Source organism: Bactrocera neohumeralis, chromosome 3 (genome assembly GCF_024586455.1).
Source record: "Bactrocera neohumeralis isolate Rockhampton chromosome 3, APGP_CSIRO_Bneo_wtdbg2-racon-allhic-juicebox.fasta_v2, whole genome shotgun sequence".
Lineage (NCBI taxonomy): Eukaryota > Metazoa > Arthropoda > Insecta > Diptera > Tephritidae > Bactrocera > Bactrocera neohumeralis.
Genome location: NC_065920.1, coordinates 26,494,607 through 26,520,731, shown reverse-complemented (window position 1 = coordinate 26,520,731; position 26,125 = coordinate 26,494,607). Strand labels below are relative to the sequence as shown.

The window sequence follows — 26,125 nt, the reverse complement described above, 5'->3', positions numbered from 1 at the left end:
AATATGCAAATTTTTCAGCAGGAAATAGTAAAAATAGTTATTAAATATTAATATATATTTATTATTTATATGTTTTTGATAAAAGTATATACTTTGAGAAAATATGTGAAAATACACTATTTATATGTTTTACAAAACTACTCATAAACATCATTCTTATAATGGCCTGAACTTGTAAGAGAACTTATGGAGGATGGAGCCATGTGTAGAAGTTCACGCAAGTGAGGAAAGTTCTCTGATCGCCATTCATTTGGGAGTGGCCAGAAATGCTAATTTAACATACAAAGTCTGTCGCAAAAGAAACAGGACTGTTAAAAAAAACCAACAAGGAATTAATATTTTTCAAAAGTTATATTTTTTTATTCAAAGTAGTTTCCTTGTGCTTCGATACAGCGTTTAGCCCGGTCAATTAGCATTTCAAATGAGTGTTTAAGGTCATTTATTATGTATTGTGGTCGAGCACGACGAATGCGTGGCAAAATACGCTTCATAACACCAAGGTAAAACACTGCATTAATCGTTTGGCCAGGTGGGACGAACTCTCGGTGTACAATACCCTCGGAATCGTAAAAACAAATCAGCATTGTCTTTATTTTTGACTTCTGAAGACGGCCGACTTCTGATCGTCACAGAGGTCCTCACGACCTTCTTGGAATCGCTTAAACCACTCATGCACATTACTAAGGGATAGGCACTGATCACCATAAATTTTTTTCATCATTTGAAATGTTTCAGTAAACGTTTTCCCAAGTTTAAAATAAAATTTAATATTTGCTATTTGTTGAAAATGCATTTTACGACCGATGATCAAAAGCTGCTGTCACTTTTTGATCGATAACATCGATTGTAGTTATCCAATTGTCTTAAAATTTTTACGAAATGTCAACTCACGACTTCCGCCCTTAGACCAAGTATCCTCTGGGTAGCCAAAAAAAAACATCCGTTTAAAGGCGAGCTAAATTGAGAAGGCGAAACATCTGGTGATGTTGATATCGTTAGCGTCGTTAGTTTTGCTTTCTACAGAATGGATAAGGAAGAAAAACAAATGGGTCTGGTAGTGAACGAGGGCAAGACGAAATATCTCATGTCATCAAACAAACAGTCGCCGCACTGGCGACTTGGTTCTCACGTCACTGCTCACAGTTATAACTTCGAAATCGTAGCTAATTTCGTCTTTCTTGGAACGAGCCTCTAAGATGCTAAGATATGACTCACCGGAAAAGTGGTAAAATCAAAGGACCTCAAATCAAGATGACTAATTCCATTCGTGAAAATACCTTCTTTATCAATATATGTACAACCAAATGCGGTACTCTTTTTCCATACATACCCCATAGTGACATAAACCAGAACTAAGAATAACGGTGAAGACTGAAATAACACAATCAGGCTATATGCATAACAGGATACTAACTCTCGCAGAGATCTCAAAGCCAAACCCTTCAAAACATTAAATAATTGTGCTCAAAATTTCAATACAGTAACATCACCGACTACTGTAATTTCAAGCAGAGATAAAAGGATATAAACAGAATAAGTATATCTGGCATTGTATGCTAATATCTAACATATATATAACCATGTAAGTGTCTATAGTTTGGCGCTTTATATTAATTCGCGCAACGCTGAACTTTGTTGCCGGCAAAAATAATTCTATTAACGTATCCAATGACGAGGGTAAACACACAAGTTGGGGGTGTTGAATGAGAGTAGATGTTAGTAACCAGTTAACAAATTCGGAATAACAAGTTGGCATGTTACAACGATAGGGTGTGTCCTTAGTGATAAGTTGGCTGTCTGTTGCCTAAATTTTGCTTGCGAATCACTGTGGTCGGCAAGCCTACCGACAGTTTCTTTCAGTTTTTTTGGGCCCAATATAAAACTTTTGATTAAACTTCAGAAAATTCGGGGATTATTATTGAATTACTGGCGAAAATTGTTGGAAAAAGGATTTCAAAATGAGACTATGCTAAATCAGATATATTTTCCACGATGATTAATTTAATATTTTCTCTGAATATTGAGCACAAATATATAGTACTACGAGCAATACTACGCCAGTACTTACTCACTTCAGTCATCATATAATGAGTTTATGTATGTATTTCTAAATAGCTTATGATCTTGCTTGGAGGGGGCCCTATGTTATCAAAGTTCAGCTGTGTATGGGTTATACTTAAATGTTTTTTTTACGAATCGCCAGAACTATGACTATCTAACAAACATGTAGCGTAAATAAATACAACTGAAAAATAGAGAGAGATTTTTGATAATAGAAAAGTGTCACTCAAAACTACAATACAGAAATGATATCAATTATACTGATTATTAATAGTAACGTAAGAAAAAGACCGAGAGAAATCATAAGTGTAAACGAGTACTGGGAAATTTTGGGTTTATTTTTTAAGTCTACTTATATAATGGGTATTTTTTTGTGTCGTCTTCAATGAGGCCATATTTGTTTCGGAGTTGGTCTTTTTGATAACTGTTACTTGATTTATAGTCAATATGGCTCGCCATTTCGTATGATGTTTCCACTACGGTTATTCTAGTGCTATTTCTACTGCGAAGCAAAGTATCGAAGAAGACTCGAATGAGTCCATACCATCGTGCGCACAATTGAAGCTGTGTCCATTCACTTTATGAAAGATTTTGCTGAAAGATCTTGGATTGCGGTCCTATAAAATCCAGCTCGCGCGCGAATTGAATCCGAAGGTTTTGGTTGAATGGGTACGTTAATAAAAAAAATTTTTGCAATGTGATGATGAATTACTAGCCGTTATTGAGACGCCGTTAGATCTTCAAAAGCCACTGCTTGATGTGCACTATGGGCAGAAAAAATCAATGGTCCACATTTCTTTAAAAATGAAGCCGGCCATACTGTTACAGTCAATTGGTAACGATGTAGAACCAATCTTAATGACTTTTCTGTGCTTAAATTAGAGGATATTGATGGAGACAACCTTCGGTTCCTACAAGACGGCTACTTGCCATATAGCCAATGAAACAATCAATTATTAAACGTCTAAAAACCTACACAACTCCTTGCTCACCGAACCGACAATTGGATTATATGTAGATTGTACTGCTGATCACTAGTAACTAACAGCATTGCGTAGAGAAAAATTAGGAGATTGGGGCGAAAAATAGTTAGACTTGTTAATTTGAGTTTCGCACGAAAACCCATTTCTCGAAATATTTTTTTACTACCTTGGTATGACTAACGGTGACATTCCAAATGTCACATAAAAATTATCATTAGTGTTTAGTATATGCTTGCGTTTATGAAGTACATAAAGTGCATTCGGCTTTTTTTACGATGAGATTTTACTGGCATCATTGGAATATCGGAAGGATCAGTGAAAATCATTTTGAGAGATCATTTGGGCCTAAGAAAAGTGAAAGCACTATTGGTTGCTAATTCATTAAAGCGATTAGTCTTGGATATATGTATGCTTACGACCCAGAAACAGACGATCAATCGGCCGAGTATCGTGGCAAAGGTAAGCCGAAACCGAAAAAAAAACACGTAAAAGCCGGTCAAAAATCAAGGTTATGCTGACCGTTTTCATCGATATCGAGGTATGGTGCTTTCCAAATTTTTTTCAGACCAGCCAAACTGTCCAAAAGGAATACTATTTGAGTGGTATGCGTCGTTTGCGCGAAGCTATCGTGCCACAACCACCGTATTCGCCTAATTTAGCTCCGTGGTGGTTATTCAAGCGAACGTGAATCGTGAAACGCCGGCACAAGTGTATTGTGGCCAAGGGGGACTACTTTGAGAGGGTCGACATAGATTTTGAAAAATAAATTAAGAATTTTAAAATTATGAAGAAAGTCTTACTATTTTTTGCACATAGTAGTTATCAATATCGTGTCTTTATATGATTCTTTTAAGTGTTGCGCAGTTAGATTTTTAAAATTTTCTTCCAGTTCATAAGTGTCTATGAGCATATTAGAGCGTTTAAAACACAGACTTACCATTGTATAACAATTTTTCAATTTTATATACTTATGATAGATGCAGAAAAAACTTGCCCCACGAGGCCGGACTGACTATACCCACCGAAAAAAATTAAAACATTAGCGGTTGTTAAGGTTTTGAAATCAATAAATTCCCATTTATTTGGCTATGACGAGTATTTCATTTCTGTTTTTGTGTTTTTTATTTATTTCTTATTTTCGTGTTTAATTTCCATTTGTGTAAATGTGGGCGTGTTTACTGGAACATTCAACATTCACATAAACAGTGTTCGTATGTCTATATGTAGGGGTTTGGTTTAATCAGCAAGGGTTTGCATTAAAAATATTTTCTTGTCTTCATACATAAATTGTAAATACAACAATTTTTTGTTGTAATGACTAATCTATACTATAGGGTAAAAACTTAAATTGAAATTTTTTATTTAAAATGTTTAAATAATCATAAATTATGACTAACGTGTAGCGGCAGATAATTATTTTACAATGCAATGTTCGAACAGCTATTTTTGCAATTTCGAAAATAATTCTTGTAACTTCGAAAATAACGTTTGCACACGATTTTTTCAAACGCTTGCTAATTTTTTAATAACGCTATTACAATATATTTTATTTTATTTTCATTTTTTATGCTAAAATTTTCTTACGCGGTAAATATTTTTTACAATAAAACATGTAAAGCATTTTCGAAAAATTTACCATAACTGGTTTTGTTGTTGTTATTTTATTTTACCCAATTTGTGCATGTAAAGATTTACTCTAAAACTACAGGGTGACAAGAACTAGCAGTGAGAAACTTGTTTGTTGTTGTGAGAACTTTATAAATTTACAAATAATGCTATCAATGTTGGGTTCGCAAATTAGCGATGGTCTGGAACGGGGTAAGGTAAATTTGCTGCCAAAGTTGTGAAATTTGAAAGATACCGAAAAAACCCTCTTTTATATTGGTTAGATACAGTTGGGACACACCAAAGGATCTCAAAGGTTGTGTTAACTTCAATCGAGCTTTGGTTTAACTCCTTACTTCCCTCATTTTGATGGCCAGTTCCTAGCCTTTGTAGTCATTTCTTTTCGCAAAGGATAAAAAATTGGAGAAAACGGTCGGTTGAAATCATCTTTAGATTGGGATGAACCATAATAAATATGACTGGTGTATGGACGGTGGTCTCCACAATATGGTCCATTTTATTTTGGGACAGACCCCGTATTTGTTAAAATGGATAACATTATATTTGATGGCTTGGAAACATAGGGTAAAATTTCGATTGGTTTACTAAAGCCTCATAATTCTATTGTAGCAATTTAGAAGACATAAAATAAGTTTCTTCTTTTCGTGTGGCGTTGTATTCCAAGCGTAGCGGGGGTCCAACGGAGACGACTGGGTGAATGAATAATTGCAGAAGTGTTGTCCGATGGTGACTCTTTTAATTCACTGAACTATGTCAATGTCGTCGTATATGGGACTGATGAACGCCTACATGCAAAGGACCATAAATCGGGAGATCTTTTTTTAGTCGGAATCAGTTGAGACAGCTAGGGTCGTTTGGACGTGAATTGTAGCAATTTTAGGCGGCAAAGGCGTGTTAATCTATTCTACGATTACCGGGTTAGCTTCTTGTGTGAATGTTGTGATCATTCGGGGTCTGTGCGTATGCGGTCACCAGTTCAGAGACAGTATGGAATCTGGGCGGTATGGGGATTAGCTGGACTGATGAACGTCTACATGTTGGCGGGAGATATCTTTTAGTCGGAATGACGAACAGCTAGGGTCGTTTGGAGTTCGTGAATTGTTTAGGCGAACTGGCGTTTAAGTGAATAAGGGTTAGCTTTGTGTTTGAATGGGGTGATCACGTAATGCGGTATGGGGTCCAACCCCAGGTCACCATCAAGCAGTATGGATTCGATCAACTGGTAGGTTTGCGCGCCGTGAGGGGTGAAGGAGTCTTCATCAGGTACCCACGTTAAACAGAAGCTTTTGGACGTTGTTCCAACTTGCTCAGTAGAAGTCTAGGGATACGTGGAACGGACCATAGTTAAAACCAAACTTTCTTAACATATACAGGGATTTTTTTTTACAGGTAGTATTGTAGAAACCATCACATATATAAATTATCGGCATGATGAGCTAACGTTTGTATATACGCGAACTTCCTCATTATTGGCGCAGACACCGCTTACGCGATTATAGCCAAGTTGAAGAACACAACATGAGAATGGATCCATGTGTAGAAGTTCACGCAAGTGAGGAAAGTTCCCTGAGCGCCATTCACTTGGGTGTGACCAGAAACGATTATTTTACATATGGCTCAAACAGGTCAGATTTTCGGTCCTAGACCAAGTATCATCTGGCTAGTCAAAAAAAAACATCCGTTTGGAGGCGAGCTAAAGTGAGAAAGCGAACCATTCCTCCCCCAGATTGTGCGCTGGGTTTGGGACTCGCCACGTAAACGCATACGCGAACTAGTCCCCGAGTTTTTGAGATATCGTTCTAAAATTTTGGCTACATGCTTTTCTCCCCAAAAAGCTGCTCATTTGTCGGAACCACAGATATCGGACTACTTTAGCATATAGCTGCCATATAAACTGACCGATCAAAATCGAGTTCTTATATGGAAAATTTTTTTTGCCAGCGAGATATCTTGGCGAAATTTTCCATGGGTTATTGTCCAAGCCAACGGTACAATATCCGAAGAAAAATTGTAAATCGTACCACTATATCATATAGATCCGATACAAAATCAAGTTTCTGTATGGAATCTTTTGTATTTGTGAAGGGTATTATAGCGAAGTTAACATTTTTTCTTGTTTTGCCTGAAGTTTATCCCCGTTAGTTCTTGTCACCTTGCCCTCGTTGCTGCCTCGTTCCACAATTTAGTTTATTTCATATTTGGCCTTTGCTCTTATAATATTCTCATAAATACCAATTAAAATATTACACTAATATACTATATATCAATTTTAATGCTGTGCGCTGCGTTTTTTATCTACTAATTTTATATTTCGAATCTTTCACATAGAGCACTTGAAGCTGATTTATTTTAATATTTCGTTTTTGAGTTTTTTTTTTTAATTTTGCAAAAATATATATTTACACACAAATGCTTTAATTGACTTATACATATGTATGTATGTATGTGCATGCAGACTAGAATTAATGCTAGCACCAACGCTTCAACACTTTCGCTGTTCAAAACCATTACGAATTCACTTATTACCAAATTTTTCCAGTCTTGCCATATTTATTTATTTTTTTTTATTTTTTTTTCTCTTATTAAACAATGTAAATTTATTCGTTTGCATTATTTTTGCCATAAACTTCGCATTTTTTATGCTTCATATTTTGTTTTTCTTTCTTATGCTTTATTCGTCTCTTTTGAATTTGTTTTTCTATTGTTTTTGTTGTTTTCTTTTACGTACATACATACATTCGGCTGTTAACAATTTGAAAGGACCAGCTTGTATCCAATTACAGTTTCACTAAAATAGACACATTATATATATAAGTATGTATGTATGTTTGTTGTTGTGTGTCTTTATAACTGTCAGTTGAACTACAAGTACAGAGAATTCGCCAAATTGCTTTCTAAATAAATGAAGAATATAAAAGTTCTTCGCTACATTGGATCGTGCGAGTGTTCATAGTTGAACTTGTCCATTTGGTGTTGTTTCTTTTTATGCACGAAGTTCAAGTATATATGGTACTTATAGATTATATATACATACATATGTATGTATAATTTACCATATAGGTGCTTCTATGTGTGTTTGCAAAGGTGTGTGTGTCAATGACCTGCGAGCGTAGAAAAGGACTAGACCAGCAGCAAATCAAATCGTATTATCGATTTCTTCGCTTATTTCTTTCTAATGCTTAGTAAGTAAAAGGAAAAGCAGAAAAAATATTGAAACATAAAAAATACATATATATTTTTCCATTAGCCTCTGGAAAAGGTTTACTTGTTTGTCATGCTTAAATTGACTTCATAGGGCTAAATGATGAAAATATAACAGTTTTTTTTCTTACTGAACTTCTTGTTTGAATATTGTAAGCTTTATGGTTTCTTGTATTTAAAATAAATTCTAAATAAATAAAAAATAAATATATAAAATAAATTCTCAAATAACAAATTTTTCCTTCAACACTCACACAAGTAATTTAGTAGGAATATTATACATATATCCATTGCTTGCATTTTCTTAAAGTATAATCTCTTAGAAATATTCTGTGAAAATTTGAAGTAAATTTGACAAATACTTTTCGAGTTATTCGATAAATAGTAAAGAGTCCTTGGACACGCTGGGACTCACGAGTAAATTTAAAACTTCAATTGCGTTTTGTTTTTTCAAAAAAATATTTTTTAACTGGTGACCAATGTAGCTCGAAACCCGCTCGGCAGATTCTAATGAAATTTATGTAACCTTTTGAGACCAGAGAAATGTGACTCAATCTCTAAACCAGAGATACGGACAGTCACGCTCACGAATGTTCTCAAGAAAGCGTCTCTCGCGTGCCCTCCAATACGCGCAAAGGGTAAATCGAGGCTACCTTGGTGAAACAAGGAGCTCAGATTGCTAAGGCGTAGAGTCAAGAAACTCTTCAAACTACCCAGACTGATTAATGAGTAGTCCTGCTGGGTGAATACAGATCCGTACTTCAAGCATATAAAAAAGAAGATCGTAAAGCCAAGAGGAAGTCGTGGACGAGTTTCTGTGACAATTTAGAAAAGACAACCGAAGTAGGTTACTACCACTCAAGAAGTTACTATCTAAGCACCCGACTACCGCTACGCTACTACGCAAAAATGTGGAGAGTGAACTGGATGCATGCAGCATTCATTTTTCAGGGTGTATAGACGCTTTAGATCTCCAACATGTAAGAGATAGCGTAGAATATGTCCCAACAGATATCATAACGAAAAACAAAATACTTTGAGCAATCAACGGCTTCGAACCGTTTAAATCCCCGCACATGGACCGTATTTTTTCGGCCAGGATGCAGAACGTATCAAGAACGCTGGTTCCTTACTTAATCATAATATACGAAAGATGTTTGAGGCTTAACTATGTTTATATCCTTTGGAGAGAGGCGAAGATCGTATTCACACCAAAGGCGGGCAAAGCAGTCTCACTTTATTTGAAAGAATGCTGACCAATAAGTCTCACCTCATTCCTTCTGAAGACTTTTCAAAAAATTCTAGATGCCTATATAAGAGGAAAGCTTTTATTGCCAAGATGATGAAAGCACAGCACGCCTATACGTAGATTCACGGAAACTGCACTTCATTCGCTAACTCTAAATATAGAAAGAGCACTAGAGCATAAGGTATGCTCTGGTTGTCTTTCTAGACATAAATGGAGCATTCAACAATGTCTCCAATAACGCAATCGTCAGTAGTCTGGTAGCAACCCAGATGGAATCTGTCATTATAGCATGAATAAAAACTCTACTGAGCTGTAGGAAGATTAATGCGGCATGGAACGAAGCCATCCCGAAAACGGGAAATCCGCAGGGGGATGTATTGTCACCACTCCTATGGTCACTTGTAGCTAATGAGCTTTTGAAAAAGTTTGAAAGGAAAGCACCCAAACTCAGAGAATGTTTTTAGAAGTAGGGAAACAGTAGATGTATCGGCTGCATATACGAGTATACTCGGTGTTCACAGTCGTATACTCGGTGCCAGGCCATAAAGGAGTTTCGGGAAACGAAGCAGTTGATGATATTGCCAAAAGTGTCATATGTCTGGCTACAGTATAGAAAATACGGAAGTCTCTTAGAGCTACATACTATATAAAACGAAATTTACGAAAGGACTGACAGGAGGATCTGGCCGATATGGAATGCCTCAAGTACATGCAGGATCACCAAGATCATGTGCAAGAGACCCTTAGGAAAACTCGCTTGCTTCTTACTCACACCTCTTGACAGATCACAATCTACTGGCATCACATGCGAGCCAGATGGGCATAAGGGATATCGATACATACAATGAAGAGAAGTTAAAATGAGAGAGACGCTGGTACACCTCCTTTGCCTTTGTCCAGCACTATCTTGAACTCGGCTGAAGTATCCAGGTGCTTCGGAGTTCCAAGCTCTAAACGAAGTATCAAACGTAGACACCACGTCGCTCTTAAAGTTCACAAAAACCATTGACGTCTTGTTTGACGAAAGTTTCACCTGAAATTAAATTAAACTTTCAACTGGCATTACTAAGGGCCTGTATAATCTGACATAACCTATGTAACTTTTTAAAAACATGACAAGCTGAACTAATTCGAAGGATTTTTTATAAAACATTAACTGTTGGGTTTTCCCGAAAAGCTGAAAAAATCTGTTTTCTTAACTTAATAACAAAATTCGACGAAGCAAAAAAAAAATTAAATTTTTTTTCTGTCTGACTGATTTTAGATGGGATCTTCAAGGATTAGTAATGGTCAACGCAGGGAGCTTTGGTTGGAACTGAATCAATACAAACAGCCATCACTTTTAAAGTTATTACATATTATGTTTTTCAAATTTCTTTCAAGTCAAGTCGAACCTTATCTAAAAACGCTATGTTTTTGGTTTGAGCTATCATAGGGTTCACAACATATGAAGAGACATCGTAAATGTGTCTGATAGTGGGGCACCTTGGCCGGCTAGCAGTATTTAGTCTGAGTCGAACTGTTTTAAATTATTCAATATTATAATGTTCGATTAAAAATGTACATATAAAATAATTCATATTTTGAAAAAATCCTTTCATAAAAAATCTTGCATGAAAATTAAAGTGCAATCGATTTGTATCAAATAATGCTTTAAGATTACTCCCAGCACTATAACGTTAGCGACTGGTGTTAGTATTGCACATATATACATTATCCATTCTGTAAAGTAGAGTTGCCGACTAATCCATCATATTTAAGTACAACGTACATGAAAAAGGTTTCAACTTCAAAGCTCAATGCGCTTACACTCGTTCGCTCTTCTGACCTGAAGTGTCGTCTGACGGCTCCAACAACAGACTCGACACCTTGCCTGTTACTCTTGCTTATCTATAATTGCAGATATATTGAAATTTTATTTTCTTCTTTGTTAGGCGACTTGGCAACCGCTCTGCGTCCACTCGCTCAAAAGGGATCAACGAGAGAGAGAATGAATGGATGACGTGCCGAGCAGGAAAAATGCTTCCGGCTTAATGGCAATTGTTTTATTGCCTGACTATTACCAATGATAAGCAAAAAACAGCCAGCGTTTGCGCGAAGTAAAGGTGCAGCGACACTTCGCGAATGACCGCGTCCTCCGTATACCGGTATCCGAGACTCATCTTGACTGCTTTCAATGTTTGTCGTGCTTCGACAAGCTTAAATACACGTATAACGCTGTACAATTACATTCCGGTAAGTGCAGAGCATTTCATTTAGCTGGACTCATACTGAATTCTCTTTGCTGACTCCGCGCCGCTTTGTTGTAGTAGAGTAAACAACAGTGGCGTAGCAACAAGGCAAATTTTTAATTAGGGGCGGGAGATGTGGTTGAAGTAATTTTGTTATGAATATAAACGAAAAGTGGGTTGAGTAGATGCACAAACCAAGAAAGGAAAAATAATATAAAACAATTGAGTTGTTATAATTATGAAAGGAGGAAAATGAATGAAAGTCAGCCATTCGTAGAAACATGAAAATGGCGGATGTGACGTGTTTAGTAAATGTCTACAATTCTCTATTTGTTCGCAATTATAAATAAGGCTTTGAATACATAATCGTATGGTATCTAGCGGGTCGTACTTGTATTTTCAGTATTTTCCGATTACGGGTTTATCAGTAGGGACGCTACAAAAGTAAACCGATGAGGACAGCAAACGACACCAATATTCTTCCCGCTCTTTTGAAATTTCTCTTCAGTAAGTTTTCAATTTCATCATGGAAAGATATACGATCCAACAACGAGTCGAAATTATTATAATTTACTACTGAAATTCGGAGTTAGTGGACTCAACTTTAAAAGCGCTACGTCCAATTTATGGTCGTCATAATCGTCCTGTCACGTCAACAATTGAGCGTCTAGTGGAAAAATTTCAATCCACAGGCACAGTACAAAATGTTCCCATGCCAGTGAGACAAAGAAGTGTCTATAGTGTCGAGAATATTGCTGCCGCTAAAGCATCAATTGAGGAAGACCCAAATCAGTCTCTCACACGTCGTTCTCAAGCGTTGGGCAACTCTGTGACGTTGACGTGTACATCCTAACAAGATCAAATTGAAAATGATCGGAATTTTCATCGAAAAATTTTCTGCAGCAATGAGGCTCATTCCTGTCTGAATGGCTGCGTCAATAAGCAAAATATGCGTTATTGGTCCGGCAGCATCTACACGTACTCCAAGAGTCACTATTGTATTCCGAGAAAATTACGGTTTGGTGCGGTTCATAGGCCGGCGACGTCATTGGGCTGTACCTCTTCCGTGATGACCAAGACCGGCACGTTACTGTGAATGGGGCATCGCTACCGCTCAATGATAACCGAATATTTTTGACCCGAATTGGATGATATGGATTTGGACAATATGTGGGTTCAACAGTACGGCGCGACAAGCCACACAGCGAATGTCACAATCGATTTGTTGAAAACCAAGTTTGGTGAACGTGTTATCTTATGTTATCTCACGAAATGGCCCCGTCAATCGGCCGCCTCGATTGTGCGATTTGACGCCGTTAGACTATTTCCTGTGGGGCTACGTCAAGTTTATGATATATGCCAATAAGCCAGCGACGATTGATGAACTCTTCGTACGGCCGATTGGGTTCAGTGTCTGGACTTTTGCAAGCGTGCCCGTGGTGGCCATGCTAAAGAAATCGAGTTCCATAAATAATGGTATCGAATGTGCATTCACAGGAATAGAACATTTTATTGACATCCCAAACCTTTGTAGCGCTCTTATTGAAAAATAAAATATATTTCCAAATCTCAGACCGAATCAAGATCATAATAGTTCAAGAGCAGTTCACTCGAGCTAATACAGCCGTTTCGATTGCTTATTTGCGAAGTGTGAATTTTTACTGCAGGACTAAGCAGCTGCACAAAGATATACATATAGTATACTCGTAGTTAGGTGATTTATTTGCAAACATGTATATATATATATATATATATATATATTCATTATTGGCTCTACATATCGCTTGTACATATGTAAATGAGCAAAACAAACCTAACAGGCTTTAATTGAAATACAACAATGTGACAGGTGAAATATTACCGTGGAAATTCGCAGAAATAAAAGGCGTACTGACCATGAACCTCGGACAATATGCAAATTGCTTATTTACGTATGTATAGAAATACATATACAAGTACATTTGCTAACATGCAATTTCGTAGGCACGAATATCTGAGAATACATGCACATGTGTGAGTGTGTGTGTATGAATTCGAGGAGAAATTGCTAGGCGAAACAGGCATCCTTATATACATATGTTATATTTAAGTATAAATGGTAAATTTTTAAAGCTTTTGCGGTTACGGATAATATACCACTTTTTAAGGTATATTTTTCGTATGAAAATTGCCTCACATATTCTAAAATATCCAGAGAAAAAGGCATACAAATTTATTTGGTTAAAAAACGAAGAGCTGCACACAAATCCAACCAGTAAAATTAAAAATAATATTAAGGAACCCCCAGAAATACGCTCTTTCTCATATAAAATATATTGTAACAGGTTATCCAAGTAGAGCTACTTTTTAGCTGTCATATTATTCTTGTTCATTACGTCGAGATCTTAAGCCGCGCGACATCACGTAGTTCTAAGGGCTCTTGAAAAATTCCAAGAAAATCCGACGTTTCCGATTCTGGTTAATTTCGAACTGAAAAGATATCAAAAGCTGGCATTTCATCCAGAAAAAACAACGGTTTTGTGTAGTTTGTCAGCCGGTGGAATCATGGGTTCATATTACTTTAAAAACTATGCCGGTGACCGTTATCGCGCCATGATAACCAACAATCGGAGGCCTGAAATTGAAGCTTTTGATCTGGGCGACATTCCCACACATCGCATCAATCAATAAATTTATTGAGAGAACACTTCGGTGAGCAGATAATTTCACGTTTTGGGCCGGTCAATTGACCACCAAGATCGTGTGATATCACACCGTTAGACTTTTACCTCGTGGGGATATGTAAAGTCTTATATAAGGACAAACCCGTTCGATTCAAAAATTGAAGCAAAACATCAAGCGTGTTATTTGCCAGTTGGTGGAAATTGGACTCAATGGATGAGCTATGTGAGGCGTAGCTGCGGCTAACATTTGAAAGAGATAATCTTTATATGTAAAATAAATGCTAAGGAATGATATTTCGAAGAGTAATAAACATTCCCCATTAAATTTGAAGTTTGTGTTTTTTCTTTAAAAAATTAGTCGGAGGTTCGAAATGGATCCCCCTTTATTAGGGGTTGGGTGGTAGGCGGTATAATTAAATAAAAAATCGACGAATTTCACATTCCCTTCAAGTATAATATATTGGAAGTATTCTATGGAAATTTCAAGTAAATACTTTTCGGGTTATTCGATAATTAGCAAAGGGTTCATGGGCGCTTTGAAACGTTCGAGTGCAAAAAGCTAGCCGCAGCAGCAGCTTCAAATGCTTTTTTTCGAAATTATGTTTGAACTGGTGACCACTGTAGACCGTATGCCGCTTGGTAGGCAGGTAGGTAGGTGTACTGGCACTCTGGGCTATATTATCGCTGGATGCGCCAATTTTATGGGCTCTAAGTATTCTGTGTCTGGTTAGTGTTGGAGCTGCACATTCAAAGAGAAAGAGGAAGATGGTTTTCTTTTTTTATAACAGACCAGTGCCCCGCTATAGTAACTGTAAGTCTAAGGTACAATTTTTGGACCTATGTAATAAGTCCATACAATCGATATATAAGACTGGTAGCAAGATTCTCTAATTCAAATGGATTAAAAGTCATCGTATATCAAGTTTTGATGATTTTGGAACTAAGCAAAGCCGTTGCACTTTTAAGATCCAGTTATATGGGAAAGTGAAATGACTTAGGTAAAGCGCTGCTCTAACCTTAAACATCATTATGCCTCCAAAGGATAAAAATACTTCAAAATTCATTATTGGCATTTCTATAAAAGCATTTTTGTAGTAAATAAAATAGGCAAATATTTCTGCTAGACTCGACAAGCGGACTGTATGAGTAAAATACTTGGCAATAAAACCCATTCGTAGTTTTTAAGAGAAATTTCACGGAACATAAGACATTATTAAAATGTAACCGATATTGCTACTGATAAAACTACTTTGGAAAACTTCTGGTATTGGGACTTGGTGTAGTTAGCAGCGCAACACACACACCTTTACATCTTACACGACTCTTCAATATTACTCCACAGCTGACCAATAAAAAAAATAATTGGCGAATATGGTAAATTTGAAATATTTAAGTACTGCTGGAGTTGGAACTAACGCTATGTAGTGAACTATTCGATGAATTCTTTCGCGCCAACTCAGCTGAATCGCAAGAGAGACCCACCGATGAAACAGCGGCATTTGAGCCGGTGGCGCTTGCATTATGGCGACCCGGTTGCGGTGATGTTGGATTCGACAGACCGGTCTCGTGTATTGGCGACAAAGTTGGTGAACGTGTACGTAAGAAATGTTTGCGTCGCTGACGGCGATAAACGTTGCTCAGCGTAGGAAGTCTTTGCACCGGCGATAGAGTGCCCGAACTGCCGCCCGACGAATGCGAGACAAAACTCAGTGTCTCTGCGAGCTCTTCCAAATTTGTAGGATTCGGTATTTTGCGACGCGTCGGTGGTGGCAAGGCCGGTGGCAATGTGATTCCCATGGGTGTCGTATATGTCATGGACGTGTCGTCACGTATCACTGATGTGGGCAGAATCGTTTCAATGGCATTGGGCGTCTGACCTGAGGGGGTTGTGAGATTACTCGAATCACTGTAGAGGCTCTGATCGCTACGCTCCGACGCTGTCGTTGTGGATGAGGGCGGCTGTGGTGAGCTGCTGTCGTTGTAATGTTGTTGCGATTGTTGGTGATTATTAAGATGTTGGCGACTGTAGGCGCCATTGCCGCTAGGCTGCAAATGTAATGGGCGGATTTGATTTTGTTTCACCTGATGCTCATCAACGGCACTAATTGCATTGTTGACATCCGTTTGACGACAACGCGTGCGACGATAACGACCCAGCATACGCATCATGTGTCGTAGGCGTGGCATTGGCCAGGTGCGTGTGTGGCGTACGCGTGAACTTGCTTTGAGATTGGCACTGCGTGGAGAGGTTGGGCGGCTACCACTGAGGCTGGCAGTGCTGCTGTCACCGCTGCCGCTACCATTGACTGTTTTAATGAAATGCACTGGTATCTCTGTGGCATTTACTTTCTTGCCGCTGCTGGTGGCAGTGCTGTGTTGGTGACGCATCGCCAATGCGGCGATAATATCATTCGGCACGTCGGGACTGTCGGGCACATTCGAGCAACAATTCCATTTTCGACGCCAACGCTGATTCTTCGATATCGACTTCATACAGCAGCGTTGATGCTCGCTATTAACCACTTTCGAACTCGCCGAAACGGTGCGCGGCGTTGGACTCAACTCTCTCGGACCATGGGCGCTGCGTTGCTTGGCACTGGTCGTACGTCCGCTTACATCGCCGACGCGTTTGCTCACTATGGGACTGCGTATACGAAAGGTACACAACGTACATTGCTCGGTGTACTGCATGTAAGAGCGACGCGCGCTTATCGCCTCCAAGTCGCTGACCAATGTGGCTTTGGACGTTGCAGCGCTGACGCGACGTTGCGTCGCCATCGCGCCAAATGAAGAACAGCAATGGAAGGACTTGTACCCTCTATCTGTTGCTTCAGCGGTGTCGCTTGCGTCGTACATGCGACCGGCTCTGACGCTGTCTCCGCCGCTGATATGCGATATTGCAAGCGGTGAGTGCACCGCGTTCTCCTCGAGCAGCGAACACATGTAGTATGTCTTCGAAGCGGACTGATGATATTCCCTGGAATTAACGCAGCAATGTAGACGCGAGCGCGGACTGTCGTCGCGTTTTGGTGGCGGCTTACGCGCTTCAAAATAATGCACATCAGCGGGATTGATGGCGTTCGGATGTCGTGCACTTGAACAAAAGTAAATTTGGCCACAGTCGTTAGTCTTTTTGGACGGAGTCAAAGGGTAATGTTGATCTTTTTTCGGCTGCTTGGCGTTGGCTTCTTTGGCTTTGAGCTCCTGCGCTTGCCGATGGTTGCGTATGTACTCGTAGGTCGTAAGTCCCAAAAATGAGATGTATATGTGGAAAAAGCAGAGATGCATAAGCAGTCCAGCGGTGATGGCGGCCAGCAGACCTAACAAACCAATAAGCACCAAAAATATTGTATCGCTCACACCAATGCCGGCTATCGTGGCCACTGTAACATTATTGTTCGAAGTGACGCCTGCCGTATCCGACGTTGTGCCGGCTCCACTGTATGTTTGATTCAAGTGCGACAGCAGGGTGTCGTTGATTGTGTCCGCAATCAGTGTACTCACGTTCTCAGCAAGTGCTGGCAGCGTCCCATTATCCGGCAACAAATCGGTATCCAGCAGATAAGCGCTAATATTGGCGGTAACATTTGTGGCGAATTCAATGTTGGCCGTGGCATTGCCAGCTTCGGCCGTTGTATCATTAAGCGTGCTGGCATTGCGTGCGTAGAGCACCGCAGCGGGGTAGCCGCTTGCAACGTTGGTTCCATTTCCGTCTGTGGACTGCCAGAAGCTCAGCCATTCGGGATGGACGTAGTAGAGCACAATTTGCGCCACCACGGCTGCGACAATGACCACCGTCGCGGCCACTGCACTGACCACACACATTAGAAATGCCGCATAATTACGCGAACCGATACAGTGATTCAACCATTTGCAGTGATGATCGAACTTGCCGACGCACTTATTACAAACCGAACAGTGTTTTGTGCGCTGCGACGAGGTGCGTATATTACACAAATGACAGCGACCGTTTTCAATGACATGCGCGTGACGGTTGCGGTCGAATTCCGGCACTATGCGATCGTTGCGATGCACACGTTGCAGCTCACGATCGGCGGGATCGGTAAGGAGTGCGGTCAAATGTGACACCACGTGCACGACAAACAAACCGCCAACGAGACCGTATAGCGGACCCTGTATTTCACTCGAGAACGACGGTATCAGTACACAGAATGTGGCTATGCCGAAGAGTATGAGCACAAGCCAACCGAATACTTGTAGCGGATGTAGCGGCAATTGTAAGCCATGCAAACGACGGCCGCGGCGATGATGCACATCGGCGATATTCTCTTGATACGAAATGCAACGCGACAGATCACAACACTGTGGGGAAGCGCGAGTTTGTGTTGCGGGCTCCGCGGCGTTGCTGGTCGCTGTATTGGAGACGGTGATCGCTGAAGCTGTCGGTTTCAGATATGTGCAGGAATGCTGACGATCGGCAGTTTCGTTACTGTCTGTTGTTGATTTCGGTGATGATGCGGGGGGCTTTAACGAATGCTCGTCGAGCGCTGATGAGTGACACTCGTCGGTGATGCTGCTCGTGCTGATGGTTATGATATTATCGCCACCGTTCAAAGTGGACTCATGCGGCTTCACAGCGCCATCGTCTGTCGCAGCGGTAATCGTGGCAACATTGCTTTGTTTGGGCATGTTTCAAAAGCATCGGCTATGTTTGAGCTTTGAAGATAAAATCCCAGCTGGTAGTGTAGAGTTTCGAGACGTTTTTGGTGGAGATGAAGATGTAGTTGTTGTTGTAGTTGTTGCTGGTGTAGAGCACGTAGTTTACGGAGATGAAGTGGAGAGATGAAGTAACAGGCGTTATGTAACGGGAATAAGTACATCACAGTGCCGTCAAAGCGGTAACAAAACGAAGCGCTAACTAGTAGAAGCCTTAACGGTACAAAACTAAGCCGAACGGGAGTTTTATAACGGACGCGATTTTTGAGCACACAAAGCACAAGTTTGCATTAAATTGATTATTTGTTTTTATTGTTGTTATTTTTAATAAATTTAATTTTTTTATATATTTTTTGGTCTGCAGTCTACACTTCAACTCGTTAACTTGGCAAATTATACACTATACACACACACACACGTGACCATTGTCCGTTGCCTTTTTGTCTGCCACTCGACAGTTGTGACAAAAACGAAAACACAAATGAAACTAAAGTCATTCAAGACTGCTGGAGCCGACGAGCTGAGTACCTACATACGTAAGCGACGAGCTTTCGCACACACAACCATATATATTTTTACATATACATATATGTATGTATGTGCGATACACCAAGGTTTATGTATAAAATATGCACACGCAAATAAATGGTACTTTTAACGCTTGAGCGTCTCTGCGTGTGTGCGTGCGCGTGCGAGGGTGTGTAGCAGGCAATGACGCTAAGGAAGTGACTGCTCGTCTGCTGCTATGTGCCGTTATGCGTCTGCCGTTCTTTGCGTTTTCGTCTGCTCGATTCGCTTTTGAATGTAGGCCGCAGGTTGCACGTTCACACATACACACACTAACGGTACACTACACATATGCTTGCATGACTGTGTGTGTGTGTTTAAAGGGCTGGCTGCCTGGCTGTAGGCCGCATGTCAAGGTTACAACACGGATGCTTCCACGTACAGCGTACACGTATTTGCGCCTCGCCTGCCACACTTCACTGCGAATAGCGGATTTTTTGTGTTTTTTTGTTTTTATTTTATGCTTTTTGGTTGGCTGGCAAATATTTGCGCTGCTTAAATCACTCGCGCTAACAAGCGACTATATAATAGGTATTATGCATTGGTTGAAATCCAAAATGAATAAATTCCCTTTTTTCAATGGAGATTTTATTTGCTTGTTTTTTTTTCACTTAAATGCACTTTGGCGTGTTTTGGTGCAGCAAGTTTACGTAATCTGCTATTTTTAAGCGTAACTCTCTCTCTTTCTAATGCTGTTCACTCGCTTCGCAACGCCATAAAATATGCAACACTTTTTGTGCGTTGACGCTGTCGGCAATAATCCTTTCGTCTGCAGTTTATTAATCCGCTGGCATTATTCGTGCCACACATAGCATACCGTTATGCGCTGAAAAGTGAAAAATCCACAATGTTTCGCATATTTTATTTTATTGCACACGCTTTGATTTTGGTTGTTTGTGGGTGTGTGTGTGTGTTCACCCCATATTTTCGACCGGCTGCGCGCAGTATGTTCATTAAACACGCGCGTATGTATGTATGCGTATGCTTGTACACAAAACAAAATGTCCACACAACCCACACAGACACAGTCACAAGCTCACTTTGATTTAGCACACGCTTTTAAATTCAGCGCTGAAAGAAACTTCGAAAATTGCCATCGCTTGTCACAGCTGTTTCGGTACACACTTGTATTATTGCTGTTTTTGTTGTTTTTTTTTCTATACATCCTTCGCTGCTTACGTTTTCACATATACACATTCGTACACACACACACTAACAAGGCAACAATTGCTAGGCATTAATATGGACTGCCACCCCCTGGCGACAAACACACGCGCGCACTCACACCACTCTGCGTTTGGGTGGTGAGTTCGTCCAAGAGGAAGAAAAAAATTCACCAGCACAATATTGTCAAGTACACGGCTATGCTTTGGGTTTTTCCGCTTACAACCGTTCCGTTCCGTAATCGCGCAGCAACTGTTCCAACACTCGTGTATCGGCTGCAATGCTTCATCGCGGAAAAGTGGTAAGCGTAAAAGCTGCGTGGTTGAGCTTTTACACTCAACACTCACTGAAATTTCCATTTTGTTGTGTGGAAAAGTTTTTTGCGCTCTCATTTTCTCTCTTACTCTCCTACAACCTTTACCTTTTGTGTTTTGTGTTAACAAAGCCATCTTTTGAATGACATTCATTTATTTGCCGGCTAAGTGTTGTTAGCTTGTTGGTGTTTTTGTAATTTTCATACAGTGGTGCGGAAAAATAAACAGAAAATAAATTATTTGTATAACTGAAACACTAAGGCACCACTGTATGAAAATTATAAACACACAAACTGGTTTATGTTTTTCTGTCAGGGGTTCTACAGGGTTGCATAAAAAATAAACATTAGCCAACATGCTTTATTCAAATTGAATTCTAAAAAGCAGAATTAAAAAAAAAAATTAGTAAAAACAGTGTAAAAAATTTATAAGGTTGCCACCAGAATTAAAAAAAAAATTGCAAAAATAGTTTAAAGAGATTATGAGATTGCCATCCATTTGAAAAATATTTTATAGAATTTATTTAATAATGCTACACGAAAAAGGTTGCCATATGTTATAAAATTATATTCAATTAAATTTACAAAAAAACAATCGAAGAAGCGGAATTTATAAAAATAATAAAAAACAATGTAAAAAAAATTATGAGACTACCACCCGTTTGAAAATTATTTTTGAAAAAATTGTATAGAATTTATTTGATAATGCTACATGAAAAGGGTTGCCACATGTTATAAAATTATATTCAATTAAATTTACAAAAAAAAAATCGAAGAAGCCGAATTTATAAAAATAATCAAAAAATTATGAGGTTACCATCCGTTCCAAAATTATTGTGAAAAAAAATGTATAGAATTTATTTGATAATGTTTCATGAAAAGGATTGCCACATGTTATAAAATTATTTTTGAAAAAATTTTATAGAATTTATTTAATAATGCTACACGAAAAGGGTTGCCATATGTTATAAAATTATATTCAATTAAATTTACAAAAAAAAATCGAAGAAGCGGAATTTATAAAAATAATAAAACACAGTGCAAAAAAAATTATGAGGCTACCACCCGTTTGAAAATTATTTTTGAAAAAATTGTATAGAATTTATTTGATAATGCTACATGAAAAGGGTTGCCACATGTTATAAAATTATATTCAATTAAATTTACAAAAAAAAAATCGAAGAAGCCGAATTTATAAAAATAATAAAAAAATTATGAGGTTACCATCCGTTAGAAAATTATTATGAAAAAAAAATGTATAGAATTTATTTGATAATGTTTCATGAAAAGGATTGCCACATGTTATAAAATTATTTTTGAAAAAATTTTATAGAATTTATTTAATAATGCTACACGAAAAGGGTTGCCATATGTTATAAAATTATATTCAATTAAATTTACAAAAAAAAAATCGAAGAAGCGGAATTTATAAAAATAATAAAAAAAAAATTTAAAAAAATTATGAGGCTACCACCCTTTGAAAATTATTTTTGTAAAAATTGTATAGAATTTATTTGATAATGCTACATGAAAAGGGTTGCCACATGTTATAAAATTATATTCAATTAAATTTACAAAAAAAAAATCGAAGAAGCCGAATTTATAAAAATAATAAAAAAAGTATGAGGTTACCAGCCGTTCGAAAATTATTATTAAAAAATCGTTATAGAATTTATTAGATAATGCTTCATGAAAAGGGTTGCCACATGTTATAAAATTATTTTTGAAACAATTGTATAGAATTTATTTGATAATGCTACATGAAAAGGGTTGCCACATGTTATAAAATTATATTCATTTAAATTTACAAAGAAATAGCAAACTAAACAGGTTTAAGATCAGATGTCAGTCGTAGAAATTTTATTGAAAACTTGCCATCCTATTCAAAATTGGGTTTGGAAAAAGGCAAATGAAGGTAAGAAACTAAATTTAATTCGCAACACCATCACCCATCTTGAGATCCAGCATTCATTATTGAATAATATTAGACCGAATAGACCAGGTCCAGCATGCAGTGAAAAAAATATAGCAGCCGTAGCTGAGAGTGTACACGAAGATCGTGGAGGGTCGATAGCCGTTAGCAGCAGCTCGGACTGACGTATGGAACGACTTGGCGCATTTTACGTCGGGATCTTAAATTTCAAGCGTTCAAAATACTGCTTGTTCAAGAACTAAAGCCGCTCGACCTTGCCAAGCGACATCGCTTCGCTCTATTGGCTCTTGAAAAGTTCCAAGAAGATCCGTCGTTTTCGAGCCAAATTTTGTTCAGCGATTAGGCTTATTTCTGCCTCAATGGGTATGTAAGCAAGCAAATAGCTGCCCTTTCATTCGAAAACATCGACTTGGCGTAGTTTGTGGGCAGGTGGAATCATAGGTTCATTATTCTTCAGAAAGACGCCGTTTAGAATGTAACCGTCAATGGCGACCATTATCTCGCCATGATAACCGACTATTTGATACCTGAAATTTAAGCTCGTGTTCTCTGCGACATTTGGCATCAACAAGACGGCGATACTTCCCACACATCACTCCAATCAATGGTTCTATTGAGAGAACACTTCGATGAGCAGATAATTTCACGTTTTGGGTCGGTCGATTGGCCACCAAGATGGTGTGATATAACACCGTTTGGCTTTTTCCTGTGGGGATTAAGTCTATGCGGACAATCCCGATTCGATTTAAGTCTTGTAGCAAAACATCACTCGTGTTCATATTCGCTAGTTACCAGTAGAAATGCTTGAACGAGTCATCGAAAATTGGACTCAACGGATGGACCATCTGAGACGTAGCCGCATCCAAAATTTCAAAGAGATATTCTTCAAAAAATAAATGCCAAAGAATGTTCTTTCGAATGATAATAAACATTAGAAGTTCTTGTGTTTCTTCTTTAAGAAAGTAGGGAACCTCGAAATGAATAACCATTTATAACTATTAGCTCCAATCATATATAACTCCTTTTCCAACAGATTGAAAAAATCCGATCTAACCAAAATCTTTTTATTGGAATGAATTGTTGCTAACCGACTTAATTTTTGACGAAATTTGCTTCTCAATTGGCCATATGAGACATCCGGTTTGATGCTGCGAGACTTTTTGAGAGACTACGTAGATTTGGGGATCTATATATGTACATATAGATCAACTACGACCGTCCTGTTGAAAACTGCGATTTCGACAGGTTATTGGCGATTAAAGTGTGTTGATAGGATGATTTTTCTAAGATGCAGTCTCCATTACCGGTGTCATAGATTCGAAATTCTCTTCGCAGAGTAAATGTCATAAAAGTTGAGAATTAAATGAAGTTTTATTTGAACAAAATGTCTCTGCTAGTTTAAACTACCTATTTTAGAGCAATTAATAAATTCCAATATTGCCGATTGATAAAAATTAGATATACTATAGTATATATGGACATATGTATGTAGAAAGTTTACATATGTATATATGTACATATGTATGTATAATATACATTGTATATGCACACATAAAACGTTCGCTTTTCACGCTTAAGGCATACAAGATACACGGCGACAGTTCCATTCATGCAAGGTTCTTCTTATGAAGTCGAAGCTGAACACAGTTTTATATAGATATATTATATTTTATGTGTGTATATGTGTATACATTTCACATAAGTACATATATTTTTAAATATGTATGCATATACTATACATACATATGTATTTGTGTATGTACATTGCATTTAAAATTGTCTCTTCGCAATATGGCGTTGAATAAAAGAAGGAAGTGTTGAGGAAATGATGGCAAATGCGATTAGCTTTAGTCGACTTTGTTATCACTGCACTGTGTACTGGAGGGCGTGAAATGAAAGTGTTTGTTTACATACAAATTGATGTGTGCACAAGCACATACAACCGCCTAACAGACTCACCTAACAGGCAGACGAGCTCAATAGAAATCGTTTAAAATGTTGTGGTGTGGTATTCTGCTCAGCTGCTTCGAGCTGAATTTTTTTCCAAGAGCTCTAAATGAGCGCTTACCGACAAGCGTGTTATTGCTTAGCACTGCCGGTGATTGACGGAAAATTCATGTTTATGGTTATTACTGAAAATGCCTCTAAGCTTTCACTATGTACGTACATATTTTCACTTGCGCACGTTTTCTGGGTGATTAGATTGTGTGGTGATAAGCGAATTTTCCAACAGAAAATGGCTTGAATGTGCAAAGAGTGCGCGTATTTTTAGAAAACATTTTGAAAAGCATGTTGAGGTAGAAAAAAATAGTAAGTGATAAAAACAAGAAGCTGTAAAACTAAGATTTAAAACTGAATGGAATGGATGCCGACCTGTTTTCTTAGAAACCCGGCTGGCTTGAGCTTAGGAGTTTAGTAGTGGTGGACTTAGACACTTTAAAGAGCCGGATCTTATGAATTTTTACTTTTATGGCTTCTTACAAAATTGGTCTAAGCAAAAAATCCCAAAAATTGTAAATATAAAAATGGTTTAAAAATGTTTTTGTTATGAAGAAATACCCATTAGATATATTGAACGTGTTTTTTGTCATTTCTTTGAAGCAGATTTTTTAGGTATTGCTACAGACTTTTCGCTCTTTCGGTTCTTTTAAGACCGTTTATCACTTTTTCAAATTTGTTTTCTGATTTTTAGAGCACTATGTCGAATATTTCGGAATAGTCTAGAGGGGTTTTAGGGAATCAACTCTATCACGAATACAAGTATTTGAGTGTCACAGAGAATATACAGTGACGGTCGCGAAGTCATTGAAAACTTGCCTAATGCGAGACGTCCACCCATCCTCTGTTAACATTGTCATATCGAAAAAGTTAGAGAAATAGTGTTTGAAAAGCGTCGTATGGGCATCAGAGGGATAGCAGAGGAACTCAACATCTCTTATGGATCGACTCAACACAGCTTGCTTGCGTTGAAGGTAAGGAAGATCATCCCAGCAGAGACTATTTTGAAGGCGATAATTAAGATTTATATTTAAATATGAAAAAATGTTGTTTTTGTCAGTCCGGTTCAAATTTGATCAGACGGCAATAACGCATTTTCTTGCTCAATTTAAGCTTTGCGAGTATAATATTGGACCCGGAAATTGCAAAATATTTAATTATTCATCAATATTTATTTTGTCGCTTTCAAAGTAAGTCCCACCAGATGTATTACACTTAGGCCAACCATTTTTCCAGCCCACACACTTTTCATAAGCACTTTTTTGGATGGCCTTCAGCTTCTTCAGCGAATATGGTTTTACCTCTTCTATTGACTGAAAATGGGTTCCATGGAGCGTCAATTTTAATTTGGGGAACAAGAAAAAATCCCACGGAGCCAAGTCTGGTGGTTGATCGATCTTATTCATTGCGTTTTTGGCGTTTTGTGCATTATCATCGTGTAAAATCCATGAATTGTTCT

General features: G+C 38.2%; 2 protein-coding genes across 3 annotated transcripts in view; both read right to left on the bottom strand.

The window, feature by feature from the left end:
• Positions 1 to 26,125, bottom strand: part of LOC126753950 (tRNA-dihydrouridine(16/17) synthase [NAD(P)(+)]-like) — a 69,065-nt gene that overhangs the window by 35,177 nt on the left and 7,763 nt on the right. The window contains exon 1 of one of the 2 annotated variants that reach the window (XM_050465735.1): positions 15,431 to 15,448. The exons of the other annotated variant lie outside the window; for it this stretch is intronic. The gene's annotated coding sequence lies outside the window, so the exon portion shown is untranslated. Of the gene's footprint in view, positions 1 to 15,430; positions 15,449 to 26,125 lie in introns of those variants that run through there. 2 annotated transcript variants of the gene reach the window in all.
• Positions 7,396 to 20,653, bottom strand: LOC126753948 (uncharacterized). The gene has a single exon (XM_050465731.1). The coding sequence runs from the start codon at positions 18,662 to 18,664 to the stop codon at positions 15,404 to 15,406; it is 3,261 nt and encodes a 1,086-aa protein (XP_050321688.1). The 5' UTR covers positions 18,665 to 20,653; the 3' UTR covers positions 7,396 to 15,403.